Source organism: Juglans microcarpa x Juglans regia, chromosome 6D (genome assembly GCF_004785595.1).
Source record: "Juglans microcarpa x Juglans regia isolate MS1-56 chromosome 6D, Jm3101_v1.0, whole genome shotgun sequence".
Lineage (NCBI taxonomy): Eukaryota > Viridiplantae > Streptophyta > Magnoliopsida > Fagales > Juglandaceae > Juglans > Juglans microcarpa x Juglans regia.
The window spans coordinates 18,678,798-18,699,152 of record NC_054604.1 but is presented as its reverse complement, the minus strand read 5'-3'; the positions used below and the strand labels follow the sequence as shown (position 1 = coordinate 18,699,152).

At 35.5% G+C, this 20,355-nt stretch overlaps 1 protein-coding gene across 1 annotated transcript; it reads left to right on the top strand.

Moving 5' to 3' along the window:
• Nucleotides 1-1,405: 1,405 nt before the first annotated feature.
• LOC121235057 (inositol 2-dehydrogenase 2) lies at nt 1,406-6,160 on the top strand. Its single transcript, XM_041131273.1, is given in 8 exon segments — nt 1,406-1,669; nt 2,043-2,213; nt 4,293-4,457; nt 4,526-4,690; nt 5,185-5,319; nt 5,566-5,663; nt 5,792-5,811; nt 5,814-6,160. Coding segments are annotated over 8 exon segments (1,119 nt in total). The 5' UTR covers nt 1,406-1,495; the 3' UTR covers nt 6,005-6,160.
• Nucleotides 6,161-20,355: the final 14,195 nt, after the last annotated feature.

Here is a 20,355-nt window from a genome sequence, read left to right as displayed (position 1 = left end):
AGACCAGTTTATGGAGCTAATGTGGTTTTTAGGGTTTATTTTAAGGCTTGTTTATTGTTGGGTTTTACTTTTCCTCTCCCTGTTTATATCATGATCACGTTCAAAGACGATCCCTTATGGATAACTTTTAATGTAATAATAAAAAGAAGAAAACAAGGTTGAAATGTATGAGGTGTCCCTCATCTAATGGTCTAATTGCAACACCAATCTAATATTTTTGAGGTTCTAAAGCTGGATGTACGATACATTTTAATTGAAAAGGTAAAAAAAAAAATGCAAAATAAAATAAAATCTTAAAATTAGAATATGGGAATTAAAGGTTGTGTTGAGATTTTAAGTTTATATTTTTTGTGAATTATTGTTCTCTATTTTCACACGTACTTTAGGGTGCCAATAATTTACGTATAAATAAAGTACAAAAATTCATTCCAAAAGGAGGATGACAACTTAATACAGTTTTTAAAGGTTGACTTCGACATTCCTTCAAGATTTAGACCTCGTTTGTATCTTTAACTCCTCTCAACTTATCTCAACTCATCATTATAATTTTTTTAAATTTTAACATAAAATATAATAAACAATTCAATTTTTTTAAATTTTAAAATAATAATAATATTAAAAAATAATATTCTAACAATATTTTATCATTTCAACTCAATTCAATATCCGAACATAACCTTATTGTGTCGATGGCAGTCGCCTAACGTCAAAAAATTGCCTTAGAAAATATTTTGGTGACGAACTTAACGTGTTAATAACTTGAAAAGCCGCCACTACAATTACTCTAAACTAACGGTAAAACAGCTGAAGGAAAGGAAATTATGTGAAGAAGATTTCCGGCAGTCGAGGCCCGGTTTGGATGTAAAAGGTCTCCAACTTATTTTATTTAATTATTATAATTTTTTAAAATTTTTTATATAAAATATAATAAATAATTCAATTTTTTTAAATTTTAAAACAATAATAATATTTAAAAAATAATATTCTAGTAATTTTTTATTTAAATTTTAACTCTCATATCAACTCACTATTCAAAGTGGTTAGGTTTGGATTGACAGAGGCTCTCAACTCATTTCATCTCATCTTATCATTACAATTTTAACAAATTATCACAAAAAATATAATAAATAATTCAAATTTTTTAAATTTTAAAATAATAATAATATTAAAAAATAATATTTTAATAATATTTTATTTTAAATAACTAAACGAATATTTAGGTTAGATTTGGATAATGAGTTAAGATGTGATGGGTTGATATTAAATATGAAAGTTGAATAAAATATTATTAAGATATTAATTTTTAATATTAATTTTATTTTAAAATTTAAAATTATTTATTATATTTTATATAAAAATTTAAAATATTATAATAATCAGATGGGATAGGTAATTTGTGGCCAAGTCACTCAGTTTTAGCTTTTATCCGAAGCTACAAAAGCATATAGTGCCCCTACACTGTAGAGAGTGGAGTTTCGGGAGATTTCTATCGACCATGGCTACAGTGAAGTACGGGATCATTGGGGTGGGAATGATGGGCAGAGAGCACCTCATCAATCTGTACCATCTTCGCAGCGAAGGCGTGGCCGTTGTCGCCGTAGCTGACCCCCATGTCCCTTCCCAAAAGCTTGCCTTAGAATTAGCTCAATCCTTCAATTGGACACTCGAGGTATTTTGCTTCTCGACTGCTTAAATTATTTATCATATCTAGAACTTTTGGTATCAAACGTTATATGGCTCTTCATTAGGCTGATTTGTAATCTTTCGTCTACTTCATTGGTATCAATTATGGATATAGGAACTTTGGGATTGCAACCGTAATGAACTTTGATAGTTTCCTGAAGCCTGAGACTGTTATGTTGTGGTCGAAGTTTAACAGTTATCTTTATATTTTCTCGCTCAGAGCTTGAACTTCTTCGGTTTGTCAATCCTCGATCATGAAAAAATTCAAGACATTCTGAACTGTGGGGATCTTATCTTTGTGCTTATTTGAGAATTACAGCCCTTGCAAAAAGTATTATTGACCTTTAAGAGCTGTGAAGGTTTTTTCAGGACACCGGATGCTATTAGACAGCGGTCTCTGTGATGCACTGGTTGTGTCATCTCCAAACATGACTCATTATGAAATCCTTATGGACATAATCAATCACCGGAAACCCCACCATGTGCTAGTGGAGAAGCCATTGTGCACCACAGTCTCTCACTGCAAAGAGGTCAGTCATTTGTACCATCGTTAACTCCACTCAGTCTTTTGATACTAGTCTTTCTTCAACCCACGATTATTGCCCACATAGAGCTTGTAACTTGTCATGGGTTAGAAATTTATGGATAGTAAAATAAATCAATCACTCTGTATATATGTTAGACAAGCAGCATCTGAACATGATGCAGCCTCATTTTGATGGACAACGTCAAAGAACCAAATTATGTTTAACTGAATATTCAATCATTATCACAATCTCTTCTGTTTTCTGGTTGCTATGTTTTGAGGGCAGCGATTTTGGAGTTTGGTTTAGGTCAATGATTTGTGAGTTCAGGGATTAATGGGATGATAAACATATACTGAACAAGTCATGAAACCAGTATGACATATAAAGCAAAATTTCACAAAGTGAAAGCAATTTGTACTATGATTAAAATAGTATGTCCACTTCCAAATGATATAGGGTTGGTGGGATTCACATGAAAACTGAATGGGAAATATTCAGTGACAATACCTGCTGAGATGAGCTTTGTTAAATTTTGAAATATTACCAAAAAATAAAAAATAAAAAGGAAGAATATGAAATGGTTCAATCCTAATGAGCCACATCCACGACATAGAAGCAAAAAAGGGCAATGATTTCTTTTTTCCTTTCACTTGGATTGATAATATGGTACAACTTGTTTGGGCCAAAATTAGGGGAAGAACTTTATCACAACTTTCATTTTAAATGTGATTAAATAATTTTAAAAAATATATGAAAATTTAAAGAATTATAAAAAAATATATGAAATGTGTTAGAAGTTAACCAGAGAGAATTATGAATCATTGACCAGAACGGTACAGTAGGTAGTTGATTGCCTTCAACTATTATTTGTATCTTGCTGATGGTAATAAGTTGTATGCTTCTCTGTGTGCATGTATTGAGCTATCTAATTCTTCATCTTATTATACCAATTATACAATTGATGACTTATTGACGCCAGATCAGAATAGAAGATTATTTTGACGACTAGCTAAACAACGGAAGCTAGAGATTGAGATTGTGAAAAATCGCAAATAGAGAGAAACCCAGAGATAAAGGTTTTAATATAAAATAAATTAATCATCCTCTCTGAAGCCCCACTAGTCGGGCTTAAATAGCTAACGAAAAATGGAAAATTAGTAATTAAGGCCAAACAATAAAATACGGAATAAGATAATTATGACTAAGCTCTAGCTTAAGAATCCGAAATAAAATCGTTACTAAAGATACACATTACCATAAAAGAAAATTAACCAAAAATGAAAGAGTTGACTAAAGTTTACATTTCGGAGGTAAAAATGGCTGATTTTGGGGTCAAAAAGGGTCCCACCAGGCGAGGCATGGTGACCATGACGTGCGCGCCGAAGAGAGCTTTCCGGATTGGAGTCATATGGGCAATTCTGACACCTGTAGCCAAAGTTATAGTTAAAATACGGATGCCGCCACTTCTCCTTGCCCAACCAACCAAGAGATAAGTCTCCTCGCCCATCCGAGGGAGATAAGTCTCCTTGCCCATCCGAGGGATAAGTCTCCTCGCCCAAATCTGCCGCTCCTCGCCCAATTCTTTATCTCTTCTCCCCAGTTTTACGCTAGTCTACCTTCTCGCTGTAGTCCAGTGCTTTTAACGTCACATCTATCAGCTGAGCCTCGTCGGCCTCGGATTCGGACTCAGATCCCCCTACATCACTTATCCTGTCATATGGCCGATTGCCTATACTTGAGGTCTCAAAAAACTCACTGAAAGATTAATTGTGGACGAACTTTCCCTAAATAGTTGAGAGAATGTAGGAAAGATGCTTAAAATTTAATATGCACACGCACGCAAAAATGATTTGTTTCCCTTGTATGTTAGAACCCAAAACTGATTTGTGCATTCTTACCAAATATGAAAGAGGTATTTTTCTTATTAAAATCCTATGGCTCTACCGCTTACATGTTATTGTACATACAGATATATTTTACTGAATTCGCTAATAATGTTCCTCTGGATATGGTAGTAAACAGCCTGATTATGTGCTCTCTCTCTCTCTCTTGATGTATGTCATATAGTTTGTCTGGAATTAGGTTGTAAATGCTGCTAGAAAGAGACAGGATATGCTTGTACAAGTTGGTTTGGAGTACAGGTACATGCCACCTGTTGCTAAACTGATAGAAATAGTTAAGGGTGGAAATCTTGGACGGGTTAAAATGGTGGCAATCCGGGAGCATCGCTTTCCTTTTTTGGTCAAGGTATGTAAGGCAAATCTTTCCATGTTTACAGCTTTGCAATCTTTCTGATAGACCTATGGTTTTCGTAGGTGAACAATTGGAATCGGTTCAATGCCAACACAGGAGGAACATTGGTAGAGAAGTGCTGCCATTTCTTTGATCTGATGAGGCTGTTTGCAGGGGCAAATCCTGTGCGTGTGATGGCTTCAGGAGCTATTGATATTAATCACAAGGATGAAAGATATGATGGAAAGGTAACTTCAATTTGGCACAAAAATTGGCAAAGATGTTATAAACACATGATATGCTGTAAGAAACTTAGGTTACACATTCAGCAATCTATTAATATTTTGTAAGGGGTTGTGTTCCTGCAGAAATTAGAAAGTCATATACCCAACTTAATTTGAAATGTGCTTTCAAACCGTACCATCGTTTCCTAGCTAGTTGAAACCAGCCTCCTGCTTGCAAAATGAGATTAAATACCCTAGTTATATAAGATGTGGGTACTTAAAACTAAACCACTTGGAGATTGTAAAAGAAACTTCAAGACTTATTTTGTACCATTTGAATAAACAGGTAATATATTGTAATCTGGAAGCTTAGCTTTTAAATGGAGATTATCGTACCTGAACACAAGCTGTGCAAAGCTTAATCTTCATTTTTTCTAAAATCTCAGTTCTGCCAAACATCTGAGCCCTTCTATATGTTTTTACCCTCTTGTTTATTCACAAATTTTCTTTGCATTCAGGTACCAGATATTATTGATAATGCATATGTTATTGTTGAATTTGACAATGGCTCTCGAGGGATGCTTGACCTTTGCATGTTTGCTGAAGGCAGTAAAAATGAGCAAGAAATTTGTGTTGTTGGTGACAATGGGAAGGTAAAACTCTCACTCTCCCGTTCTGATCACTTGCAATCTATGCACAACTGACTATGGGGCTCTGTCAAGGGTAATTACCTTGAATCCCCTGAAATTCAAGTGGAAAGCCTGTCCCATCCATTGTGCTATTCAACCATTTATGATGTTACCTGCAAGCTTTCCTGTTTTCGGTTTCATTTTGTGCATTAGTGCCGGCAAAATGCATGTGTTTTTCCTCAGTTTGATTCAAATTACAAGTTTGTTACAGGGGAGGCATTTGTTCCTGAGAGTATTCTACATTTTGGTACCCGAGTGGCAGGGAGAGATGGTGTCCAAACTTTAAAGGCTGAGGATAATAGAATAAAGTGAGTTGCTTTCTCTTATATATTCGATGGATTAAACTGGAACATTCATTCCATTTTTCATCTCTACAAGGAAAGCCTTTTATGCTTGAAAAGTTTTTCAACAAAATTCCCAATCAATTCGTTTTCAGATATGACGGACTGCATCATGGTCTAGCTACTTGGAACACCTTAACTTCTTGTCTGCTATTCAAGCTAAAGGTGGGCAACTTCCTGCTGTGGGCTTGCAAGATGGTCTAGTTTCAGTTGCTATCGGCGTTGCAGCACAGCTGTCCATAGAGAAAGGCCGTTTTGTAATGATTGATGAAGTCATGGATGAGCCTTGTAGCAATGCTTCTGCATGACTGTTTATCTTTGGTGGCAGTGGAAGCTGTTATTGTTATTCGGTCATCCCATCCCCTTAGTTCGGTATACAAAAGAAGGCCTGCTATAAAATGGATTTTACATTAGAATAACACCTGCCATATAATCCACAAAATATACTTTTCCAGTTTTCCTTATTTTGTGAAGCTTCACATCTCTCTGTCATGCTTATACCATCAGTGCAATGCTAAGGCCGTAATATAATGAGAATAGGATCCTCTTCATTTTAAGTGAAATGGATAATATCCATTTAGTGTAAAACATGGGGCATTTTGATCATTTCACATTATATTAACAAGTGAAATATCAAAACATCCCAATTTCGCTTGAAATTGATAGGGTCCTTGTCTAATATCATAATTTTTCCAATGAGCTAATCGAGTAACTATGTAGCTGACCTAGTTGACTCTTCAAATAACTTGCGCTTTGTTTACACAGAGGTGTGAGCTTTGGTGGTCCTCATCAACTGATAACCCAAGCTTTAGAGGGCAAGACAGTAGGGAATTCTTGAACTCCCTTGTAGCACACCTTGATGACAATAGCTAATTATACAGCCATATCCAAATTTTTTAAGAAAAAGAAAGAGCACAATTGGAGATTGGTGCATACGGTATTGGAGAAGATCATATCCAAGCCCCAAAATGCATTCATCCGAGGTCGGCAAATCCTTGACTTGGTTCTCATTGCCAATGAACACTTGGAGAGTCAAATCAAGTCGAGTGAACCCTGGTTATTATGCAAACTTGACATGGATAAGGCATATGATTGTGTAAACTAGAATTTTTTGTTATACATGCTCAAGAGGTGTGGACTTGGAGTGAGATGGTGCTCTTGGATCAAATTTTGCATCTCCACCGTACGTTTCTCTATCTTGGTGAATGGTACCCGAATGGGTTTCTTTGGAAGTTCGAGGGGTTTGAGGTAAGGTGATCTCCTATCTCCCTTACTCTTTGTTTTCATAATAGAAACTTTTAGTAAAATGATTGCAGGTCTTGTGGAAGGTGGATTTTTATCTGGATTTGTCGTAGGGGCAACAAGAATCAGCACACTTGAGATGACTCACCTCTTATTTAAAGATGATATTGTGATACTCTCGTCTTTTGCGGGGCTAGTCATAATCATATTCAAACCTTGCGAGCTCTTTTAATTTGTTTTGAAGCTGTTTCGAGTTTGAAAGTGAATCTCTTCAAGTCAGAATTAGTTGGTAATTGGGAATTTTTTGGTTTTCAAGTCAGAATTATTGGGAATTAGTCAGAATTAGTTGGGAAATAGGAATCTCTCCAAGTCAGAATTTGTTGCGAGATGGCGGGCTGGGAATTGGGAATTTGTTGGTTTTCAACAAAACTATATTGGGTAAATGGTTGTGGAGATATCACAAAGAGAGGGGAGCTTTATGGAGAGTGATTATAAGGTTAAAATATGGTGAACTGTGGGGAGGATGGTGTTCAAATGAGGTGAACGGATCACATAGGGTGGGACTTTGGAAAAAAAAATAAGAAGAGGCTAGATCAATCTTCATCTATACACGTTTTGCAATTGGGGATAATTCCAGAATTAAATTCTGGAATGACCTATGGTGTGGAGATCGAATCCTCAAAGATGGCTACCCAACACTATACGGCATCGCCCGAAGTAAGGAGGGTTTCGTAGCAAAGCTCAAGGATCTCTCTAGTGGCTCTCTTAAGTGGAATATCACTTTCCTTAGAGCTGCCTAAGATTGGGAAATTGACACATTAATAGATTTCTTCAACCTTGTGTATACTTGTAGAGTGACTAGAGGAGCGGATAAGATTATGTGGTCACAATCCAAGAAGGGTAATTTTACTATACAGTCATACTACAAGTCCGTCATGACACTCTACAAGAACATTCCCATGGAAGAACATATGGAAGACTAAGGCCCCCTCTAAAAGCTTCTTTTTTTGTACAGACAACTTCACAAGGGAAGATTCTTAACTTAGATAATCTTAGAAAAAACCGATTGATTTTATTGGATTTGTGCTATGTGTAAGAAAAGTGCGGAGTCAATGGATTACCTATTATTGCATTGGGATGTAGCCATGAGCTTATGGAATGATATATTTGCTAGAGTGGGACTCGTTTGGGTAATGCCAGTAAAGGTTGTTGACTTTTTGGCTAGCTGGCAAGGCATTCGAGGTAATTCTCAAATTGTAGTGATGTGGAAGATAATACCGATTTGCCTATGGTAGTGCATATGGATGGAGAGGAATGGTCGGAGTTTTGAGGATCGTGAACGGACAATGGACAAGATTATAACTTTTTTTCTTCATACATTATTTCATTAGTTGATTGTAATAGACTTTAATGGTATGAATGTACATGATTTTCTTGTATTTTTAGACAGTCATGCGTAGGTGTGGTTCTTGAATATGTCTCGTGTACTTGGCTTCGCCTAATTTTAATAAAATTCCTATTTACTGATAAATAATAAAAGAGATCAGTGCATACCACCATTCGACTCTCGTACTTTCCTTGACTCTAATGTTTAGACTTATTAATCCTTCACGAATAGGCTAGGTATAGTACAAGGTGTAAAGAACTCCATGGACTTTGAGGAAATAAATTATGCTATACAAATTCAATAATAAGAAGACAAGAATATTCTGAAAACTTTTCTTGTATTCAAAAGTTGTGTATCTTAATCTGTATAGCTGTGTATTTATGTATAAGAAGATCCAAAGCTTGTTGCGTAACTGACTGGCTTGAGATGAGAAATGAAAAGTTATATAGACAGACGTGCATAAATGAAAGATCATCAGTAAATAGAGGTGATGAAAGTATTATTATTCATTGCAAGATTTATACGCTTGTCATCTATTTTATATACACGTGAAACTATGTGTACAATATGGGCAAGAAAGATATGCATTAAAGGCTGTACAATTTGCTGTCGCATATTGTCTTGAGATCTTTAGTTATTCGGTGGTCAATGTAGATATTTGATTTCCTTTTATTGGTGGTTCTTCCTTGTTGGGTTTTCCTTATCCGTGGGATATTGGGTTAGTCCATAATCAGAGATCTTCAATGCTCACCTACAATCAACGGAGGGGGACAGATGTTGAGATTGTCACACAACAAAGTGAAACGGACATGGGATAGTGGCTTGGTTAATGCATTGGATTTTTTTTTTTTTTTTTTTCATCTTTACTCGAGAAATTGAACCATCAACTTCTTAGTTGCAACCTAGTCATGTATAAAATGAAAGCTAATCTCTATATGTTTGGTCTTGGCATGAAAGACCGGATTAGATGAGAAATAAGCGGTACCAATATTATCACACCAAAATATAGGCAGGTGAGAGAGAGGATAACCAAGTTCACTGAGTAGAGATCCCAACTATTGTAAGTTTGGCGGCAACATTGGCTAATGCCTTGTATTTAGCTTTGATACTACTTCAGGCAATAGTTTGTTGCTTACATGCGTTCTATGCCTTTAGATTATTGTCAAGAAAAATACAATATGCACTTGTACATCGTCTATCATTGTGCTCATCTGCCCAACCAAAATTAAAATAACTAGAAAGATACATTGGTTAGGAGTGAGACATGAAAAGACCATGAGAAATAGTATGCTTCAAATAGCAAAGAATACGTTTAATAGCTTGCCAATGAGGAAGTAACGACCTATGCATGATTCATGAAAAATGTAATACCGGGACGTGTGAAGGATAAGATTGCAAGCCATCAACGATACTATGATATAAATTTCGATCATAAAAAAGTTTGCCTTCATGGGCAAACAGAAAACATGTGGAGGCCATGGTCATGAAGGTAGGCTTGGCAATGTCCATTTTGCTACATTTGAGTAGACCAAGAGTGTACTTCGGCAAAGTCAGAAACAAACCTTCGAGATCAAATGAAACATCGACGCCACAAAAATAATTAAGTGTACCAAGGTCCTTAACGGTGAAATTGACATGAATGAGCTTGATAATGAACTTAATCGTCAAGGAACTTAATTCGGTAACAAGAATGTCATCAAGGTAAATAAGAAAAAATATTATCAATGAGCCTTGATGGAGGATGAAGAGAGAGGAGTCCACTTTGGAGCCATGAAAATTAAGTTCCAATAGAGGAATGTTGAGTTTCGAGAACCATCCATGAGGTGCTTGTTTAATCCCATAAAGTGATGTAGATGACACATGACATGATCGGGAAGTTGTGAATGCCAAAATCCAGAAGATTCAACCATGTAAACTTCTTCAGTAGAACTATGAAGGAAAGCCTTTTAAATTTCAATTTGATGTAATCACCAGTTGGAGGAGATAGCAATTGATAAAACAATTTGGATAGTCATTGGCTTGACAACTGGATTAAAAGTTTCAGAGAAATCTAAGCCAAGTTGTTGATGATAGCCGTTGATGATAGCCTTTAGTAATGAGGCGGGCCTTGTAGCTTTTAGTCGAACCATTTGGACAACTTTTGATGCGAAAGACACATTTACAACCAACTATATTTTGATAGGGCGACTGAGGCACTAAAGACCAAGTGTCATTCTAAAGAAGTGCATCAAATTCCATATTCATAGCCGATCGCCAATTGGGAACCTTAATAGCCTTTATGTAGCATGTTGGTTCGTGGTGATCTTAGCTAGAAGAGACGGAGGAAGGGGGTACTGAATAGTGCATCCATTGGCACCTTGGGCTTAAAGAGTGACTTCGAGAACGAGTCTACATGGCATGTGCCTGAGAGGCAAGAGTGGCATGGGTTAGCATGGCATCAGGCTGAGCATGTTTTTGCAGCTTCTAGTGAGAAGCACTATAGAGTATGAGACTAGAAGAGAGTTGTACGTGTCATTGGGTATTAAAGTGCAATTTGGCAATAAGGAATTTGTAATACCCCGAGCCTTCAATTTTCTAATCTAGGAAAGTCAAGGTTATGCCTTAGTTAGAGTGTCTATCTTTAGAAAGCAAAATTTGAATTTAATCCAACAACTAGGCCCAAGCTCACTAGGTTCGAGCCTACTAAGACCAAGGGAGGGCAAGTAAGCCCAAACACCATTCTTGCCCAAGCCCATGAATTACCCACAGAAGTAAGCCATCTAGGTCAGGATAAAGATCTACACCAATCATTACTTCTAACTTAATCACAACTCCTAACCCAATCACAACTCTTAAGGCAACCACATCCCCTAACCTAGCTGAAAACCTTAGGATGACCAAGATCCCTAGCCCATTTCGGATACTCCTAGGTCACAACACCAAAAGTTTTGTCCCACTTGGACTTTCACCCTTACAAAACCCTATTTATAGAACCCTAGAAGTCAATATACCCACTCTTGCTACCCAAGTTGCGCCATACACTTGCACTCTCTACTAGTCACTAAGTCAGTCACGACAACCTAGCCTCCCCTACTACCATCGGTAAGTCCTCTTGTTTTCTTTTACACATTCTCATGCACACTGCAATGGGTTGAACCACTACATACCTGACCTGAGTACTCATTCACACGCTGAGCACACCACCACCCACCACCATCATGGCACCATGACCTTCAACCACATCCACTGTATGTCCTAGCCAATGAGGCTCATTGGAGTACCTCTTAAACTACCAACAAGCCATGCATTATTAGGGTTACAAACACTAACACTCTTGGCCTCCCTTCCCCTGTATGTCTTGATTGACTTAGTTAAACACCCCCTCACTAGGTGCATGAAAATCCTAAGCATGTCATGACATATTAATATAAACAGGAGAGAGAGAGAGAGAGAGAGAGAGAGAGAGAGAGAGATACATGGGCATGAAACCGAGCAAGTATTGCTCAACAAGCACGAAACTAAGCAAGTATTGCTCGGAAAGCACTAAATAAACATATCACAAGCACTACACCACGCATGACATAAACACTACACCAAGCAAGACAGTAAATGGTGAGCACTGTATCGAGTAGACATAGTAATAGGTGAGCAAGGTAGGCGAGGAATAATGACAACCAAGAGACTTAGATATTCCGAGAAACCCATGCATGAAGCATAGCACGCATAATGTTTACCGATAAATAAATTTTATGCTATTACTTAAAATATAATAGGTTCAGTTGAAAGGTTTGGAGACACACATGATAAACTCAAATTTATAAGGATCATGTTTTTATATACATTGATTTATAGTAAACTATAAAGTCTCTTTTTCAAATGTATATATGTAGTAAATGTTTTCAAAGGTATATATTGAGCCCCTTCATTGATAGTCTCTTTTTACAAAACTTATTTATGATGAAATATGTCTTGTGATTTTAGAAATGCGTGACTAATGTGTGACTAAATATATATAGTATGACTATTTAAAGAATGAAAGGTAAGGCAAAGTTAAAGAGAAGAAAGAAAATACAATGATTAATGCTTTATGTGTTTGATGAAGTTAATGAACTGGCCATATGAGGATGATAATGATACCATGAGGTTGGGATGGATGACAATGTCAGAATACGTCATTGGCAATGCACCTAGTGATGACCCATTCCTGAGGTTCAGTTATTAGTTGTCCATCGACGGAGGTAGTTGTGATTTGTGATTTATGTTCACTAATTTCATGCCCAAAATAATTATTTTCATGATTTACGCTCACTAATATAGAATTGAAGTCTAGATAGTGTAAATCTATGTGTACATTGAAGTCTAAATTTGTGTCACTGTGTGTATGTAAACAAGTAAATCTAGTCTAAAATTGTCATATGGGATTTTTGTTGAATTAGTTCCCTAATTTACTAAATTATTATTTGTGTATTTATAGACGGTATAAAATTTTTGGAGCACATTCTTGGGGCTATGGATGGTAATTTGAGAACAATTCTATTGTCACTATGAGTGTTCTTACTTCTTACTTATAGTTCTTAATATGTTTTGCATGATAACAAATTTGTTATTGTTAAATTATGATATTCTAACTTGTAATTATAATTTGTGTTATGCACTATAATAATGTACATGTAACATTTATATTTTGTTTTATAATTTAGATGGATTCTTCGTCGACTCCAATTGATGTTGATTCAAATGAACCAATTAACTAGGAAGATGATTTGAGAGAGACCCAAACATCAAAACCCCCTAGTGCCCCTACTAGTAGTACTTGTCCATTACCTAAGACGTACGCTTGCCACTCAAAGAGAAACAAAACTTCAACAATGCAAAACCATTTGCCTTCATGTCCTAAAAATCCTTATAAACGTGAGCTTTTTGATAGGTACAAAAAAATATTGACAAATAAGGCAACACCTAAGGAGGGGGTTAGAGAAAGTGATGGTAGTATATTAAGGAATCTTGTAACCCACAAATATACTGAAGAGGCTATGAGGTTGGTGATTGCAGAGATAGTAATTATTGATGAGTTGCCATTTAGAGATGTTGAAGGACAGAGATTTAAGAAAGTGTATTGGTCTCTTGCACCTCGGTTTAATGTGTCATGTCGTGTCACCGTTGTAAGATATTATATGAAATTGTATGAATTAGAAAAGGGGAAACTTAAAAAAGTGTTTAAAGATGGTGGCATAAGGATTTTGTTGACGACCGATACATGTACATCTGTACAGAATTTGAATTATATGTGTCTAACTACACACTTCATTGATAAGGATTGGAAGTTGTACAAAAATCATTAATTTTTGTTTAATCCCTAATCATCGAGGAGATACTATTGGGAGATATGTTGAGTGGTGTTTGTTTGATTGAAGCATTGATAGAATATTTACTGTAACTATTGATAATGCAAGTTCAAATAATACTACAATTTCATATTTGAAATAGTTTTTTATGGGGAATGTGTTGGGAGGAAAGTATATGCACATGAGATATTGTACTCATATCTTGAACCTTATTAATGAGGGTTTGAAGGAGTGCAATGACACCATCAAAATGGTTAAAAATGCAATTAGATATGTGCGCTTATCCCCCACAAGATTAGACAAATTTAAGTGATATGCAGAAAAAGAAAAAATTGATTGTAAGAAAATATTGTGTCTTGATGTAAAAACATGATGGAACTCAACCTACATGATGTTGGAGGCGGCTAAGAAGTTTTAGAGGCTTTCAGGTGAATAGAGAGTGGGGATTATAATTTCCTCTCTTACTTTGATGATGGGCACATGGGGCCTCCTAAAGCTAAGGAGTGGGAGACAGTGTGGGTGTTTGTTAAGTTTTCAGAAATGTTTTATGATGCCACTAATACATCTTCTGGGTCTTTATATGTGATAGTCAACACCAGTTTTCTGGAGATTTATAATCTCCAAAATGAGTTGATTATGCAAAGTGAGAGTACTAATAGTTGTTTGAGGAGCATGGCCATAAACATCAAATCAAAATATGATAAGTATTGGGGGTCATTAGACAGGATGAACTTGTTTATGTTGATTACAGTTATGCTTGATCCACAAAACAAGTTAGGCCTTCTTACTTTCCACTTGAAGAAAATTCATGATAAGTTCCGTGTTGAGGAGTTGGTGTCGAATATGATACATGTATTAGCATATTTGTAAGCGAAGAATAATGCTATATTCGGTTCCACCACGAGTACCTAAGCACATGAGCCCCCTCCGACATCTAGAACCATGAATGATGTTGATGGAAAATGTGAGACAAAATGGTTCTACAAGTGGTAGAAAGCGTCTTCCGCCATGGGATCTACTATTGCCAAATCAGAAGTGGATTGGTATTTATCAAATGGTTACGAGGCATTCAGCCCATTGTTTGACTTGTTGACTTGGTGAAAAATTAGTGAGCCTAACTATCTTATACTTGCAACGATTACACGAGATTTTGTTAGCCATGCCTATTTCCACTGTTGTATCATGTTCGCATAAAAATATAATCTGTAAGTGCATAGAATCTTAACAAGTAGTAAAGTGTTTTAAAGAAAACGGTTATCGTATCCATAGGGAATAATTATACTATTGAATACTGAAATTAACTAAATTAATTACTATTTAGAAAACTGAAATTTGAAGAATGGTTTTATCTAAATTAAACTAAAGAAAAAAAACATTAAATTAAGATTTTAAAAATAATCAGAAGAGATCTAGAGCGCTTGACTTCACCTAGCAAATCTCACACAATTTATTCTTACTTGTTATATAATCCCAATTATCCCAAATTGATGATAAAAATCTCTTAACTATTTAATATTTTCTCTCGAACAATATCAAAAATATCTCCAACTAATAACTCCATGTCTCTATGTAAATTTAGCTAATTGGAGACTCATTAAGTTTTTTGGAGTTTTCTTGAAAATTACACTAGTCGTGGTAAAGCATCTCTGCTTTCGCTCGACTAATAGTATTTAATCCTAGAACTTTAATCACAAATCACCTCTCGGTCTCATTATGAGTCTCATTGTGATTCAATAGATCGAATAATAGTTAGCTAGAAAATTGTAAGCATTAAGAACAAGGAATAAACACTCAATCATGGAAATATTGAAATAAAATAACTTGGAATATAAACTATGTGTTAGTGCTAGGCTACATCAAAGTTCTAGAAAATAGATTTAGTTCATAATGAAATTAAAAAGAAAAAGAATAAAACTGATGTTTTTTGTTGAAGTCAGTTGATGAAGCATTCGACTCTCACCTCTGCCTTCCAGTTCTGCCTTCTCGAAAGAACATTTCAATAATAAAAATTGGAACTCTAAACTTAGACTCAGACTCTAAAACATAAAAACTCTCAACTCTCATTCAGAACTCCCAAAAAACACCCTATTCATCCCACAAGTCGAGATTAAATAGATGTCGAAATTCAAATCTGGAAGCAAGATAACTACGACTACAATCTAGACTAAATATCTGGAAAATAATTTTAAAGATAAATGTTAACATAAAAGGAAATTATCCAAAGAATAATGAGATTATCTAAAATGGAAGATTCAATGATATGCGGCTTGAATTGCGGAGTTCGAGAGGATTTGATCACCAATAAATTGATTTCGGAACTCGGATTTAGTGGTTAGCAGCAGATTGATCCCAATAGGGAGGAATTATCCCACCAAGTAGATGATGTGTGCGCTGAATATAATTGGTGTGGAGATCACAAATAAACGGACGTGGAGGTCACAAAGACCACACGACCCTCTCCTCACCTACCGAGTAGAAAGACTCCTGACCGGGATGAAAGACTCATCTCGCCTTTTTTAGTTGTTGTCCACGATATTGTTTAGGTTGGTCTTTTATTTAGATCTATAGTCTCTTCTTTTGTACCTTTGCACTAAATCTTCTAATTCCTTCAAATCCAAGAAAATAAATAAAAATATTTAGAAATAAAATAAATTCAATAGTATTGAAGGGAAAATGACACTTTTCATAAATAAAAGAGTGATAAAAATCACATAAAAATAACACTTATAAAATATCTCCAAACTTAAGCTTTGCTCTCCCTCGAGCAAAGAAGAAAAGAAAAGATAATCAAAACAAGTATTGGTTTGATTCACAAAATTTATTGCCTCAAAAATTGTCTAAATTCTATAATTCAAATGAATCATTCAAGATCAATCAAGTCCAAAAGTTCATTCAAAACTCAATTCCACCACATTATATTCATGCATACCCATCATTCTCACTTCATCATTAGCTCCCCAAATAGTTTTATGCAGACAAGTAAATCAATAATAGATCTCTAAAAACTCTATAGGCTTGCTTTTCAAATCACTATTCACTAATGTAGAACATAAACTATCACAAGGGATCAATAGGTCTTTAAACTTGTAATGTAAGGCTAGGGTGAGGGCTACAAAGAAAAGATAAGATTCAAGTAAAGCAAGAGAACTTAAGTTTGAACACTAACATAATAAATAGAGCATTCTCACAAATATCTCTTCTCAATCATTGTAAATCCTTCAACATACCTCTATTTATTGTACTTTCAAGTATCTCTCTTTTTACCCCTCTATTTGGTAGGCCAGACATCTTTTTTTTTTCTGTTTCTTTTTTTTTTTTTGTGGAAATATTCCATACTTTTTCAACTGCCTTTTTGGATGACTCTCATTGGCCTTTTCTTGTTGGCCACATAGTAGATGAGTTAACTTTTCACACCCCCAAACTTATGATTTTGATAATATTGTTATAATTACTTTACTTGTAGACCTTCTCCCTCTCTTGCTCTTGTAAATCTGTTAATTTGTGTAAACCTAGTTCTCTTGAAAAGTGAGGAAATAGGTGTTTAAGTTCAATTAAGGTAGGGAATATGAGGTTTAGAAGAAAAAAAATATAAGGCCAAATATATTTCAATAAAACTCAAAAGGGCGACTAGAGATAAAGAGAATAAACAGGTAAGTTTTAAAGACTCAATTGGTCTAAAGAATGCCTTAATCATTTTTCCAGTAATATTTTGTCTAGGATTTCACATCGAGTGTAATCAAACAAGTTCTAGAGTAAGTTGAGACCATATAAATTCAAATAAAATTTCTCTAGGTACTCAAAACAATTAATGATCATAAGAAGCATTCATTAAACATAGAAAATATCAAATTAAGTAAGATCAAGTAAAGAATTAACAACTAAACTTAAGCAATGAGAATTTTTCCTAAAAATTATAATAAATTTCAATCATATTCTTATTATAGGCTTTTTATTCATCGAACCATACTGTTTTTATCATTATCATCATCATTATTATTATTATTATTATTATTTTTAGAAAATAATATCATTTACCCCCAAACTTAAATATCACATTGTCCTCAATGGGAAAAAGGAAGAGAAACTAAAGTAGAGAATGAGAGAAGGTAAGAGATGCTCCCCTGATTTTGTCCAGTTCTGTCATTTGAATATTTTCCTTGAAGGCGCAGTTGTGTACTTCTTGGAGATCTCCTCGCCTCTTTGTTCCTGAAAAATGAAAGAAAATGAATAATATTAAGTAAAAATAAAAATTAATAAAATTAATAAAAAAAGATTGGGTTGCCTCTCAAAAACGCTTTATTTAAAGTTTATAGCTAGACATTGTCCTCTCATCATTTATTACTGGTGAGATTGATGGAATACTTTTCCAAGTTAAAGTCTCCATCCATATAGGGTTTTAATCTCTGTCCATTTACTTTAAATGTACCTTTTGTCTCGTGATGGACTTCAACTGCCCCATAGGGAAAAACACGGGTCACCACAAACAGTCCCGACCACCAAAAGCATAGCTTTCTTGGGAAGAGTCGAAGTATTGAGTTAAATAATAGAACTTTCAGCCTGACTTCGAATTTCCTTCTTAGAATATGCTTATCGTGCCATCTTTTAGTTTTATCTTTGTAAATTCAAGCATTCTCATAAGCATCATTGCAGAACTCATCCATCTCGTTGATCTGCAGTATTCTCTTCTCGCAGTCGCTTGTAAATCAAAGTTCAGTGTCCTCGTTGCCCAATAGGCTCTGTGTTCTAGCTCCACGAGTAGATGGCAAGCTTTTCCATAAACGAGCCGATAAGGTGACATCCCAATCGGTGTTTTGAATGCTTTCTAATAGGCCCATAGTGCATCATCTAACCTTCTCGCCTTGTCTGTCTGAGAGACACTCACGATCTTCTCCAGTATGCGCTTCAGCTCTCGATTAGACACATCGACCTAGCCGCTCGTTTGAGGATGGTATGTTTTCGTCATATGATGGGTAACTCCATACTTCGTCAGTAGCGCTTCAAATTGGTGATTGCAAAAATGCTTTCCGCCATCACTGATTATGGCCATTAGAGTGCCAAATCGGGAAAAGATATTCTTCCGCAGGAAATTTACCATGACCCTCGCATCATTGGTTGGCAAGGCGACCGCTTTCACCCATTTGGAGACATAACCTATAGCCACTAGAATAAATTTATTAGAATATGAGGATGGAAAAAGACCCATGAAATCTATACCCAAACATCAAATAATTCAATTACCAAAATATTGTTTAAAGGCATCTCATGTTTTCTAGAAATGTTGCGAACCCTTTGACAATGATCACATAAAGTAACAAAATTAAAAGAGTCTTTAAAATTAGTTCGCCAATAAAAGCCACATTGTAAAATTTTTGCTACTATTTTTGCTCCACCAAAGTGGCAGCCCACTTCCAAAGAGTGGTAGTGTCTGAGTATGCTCTCCATCTCTTCCTCGGGCACACATCTTTTGATTATCTAATCTGCATAGTGCCGGTATAGAAATGGTTCCTCCCAAAAATAGTATTTTAAGTCGGAGAAGAACTTCTTCTTTTGTTGATATGTCATCTCGGTCAGGAGAATTGTGGACACCAAATAATTTACCATGCCAGCATACCATGGAACAACTTGTATAGCCATTAATTGCTCATCCGAGAATGTCTGATTAATTGGAAAATTCTTCTCGCCAGCCGCCTCTTTAAGCTCAAGGTGAGATAAGTGGTTGACCACTATATTCTCGATACATTTCTTATCTCTTATTTCCAAAGCAAACTCTTGTAGTAGTAGAATCCATCGTAACAGTCTTGGTTTGGCATCCCTCTTTGACAACAAGTATTTAAGAACTGAGTGATCGGTAACCGACCTCCTTTGAACCTATCAAATAAGAACGAAATTTGTCAATGGCAAACACAATTGCGAACAATTCTTTTTCAGTAGTAGCATAATTCAGTTGAGCTTCTGTTAAGGTCCGACTTGCATAATAAATAACATGAAAATTTTTATCTTTTCTCTGCCCCAAAACAGCTCCTATAGTATAATCGTTAGCATCACACATTAATTCAAAAAGTAAATTCCAATCTGGTGATACAATGATAGGTGCTGAAATTAATTTCTTTTTCAATGTTTCAAAACCATACAAGTATTCAACAGAAAATTCAAACCGAGTATCTTTAATCAACACAGTACAGAGAGGTTTAGTAATTTGGAAAAAATCTTGATAAACCGGCTATAGAACCTGGTGTGACCCAAGAAACTCCTCAAGCCTTTCTCATTGGTCGGTGGTGGGAGTTTCTCAATAACTTCTATCTTTGCTCAGTCGACCTCAAATCCCTTGAAGGAAATGCGGTGGCCAAGCACTATTCCATTCTCGACCATGAAGTGACATTTTTCTCAATTTAAAACAAGATTTGACTATTTGCATCTCTGCAAAACTAAAGATAAATTATATAAGCAGTTATCGAAAGAGTGACATAAAACCAAGAAGTCATCTATGAAGACTTTTAAAAAAATTTCCACCATATCCGAGAAAATGGACATCATGCATCTTTGAAAAGTGGCTAGTGCATTGCAAAAACCAAAAGGCATGCACCTATATGCAAAAGTGCCTCAATGACAGGTGAAAGTGGTCTTTCCTTGATCCTTGAGTTCAATGGCTATTTGATTGTACCCTAAATATCCATCTAGAAAATAGTAGTAGGCGTGGATGGCAAGT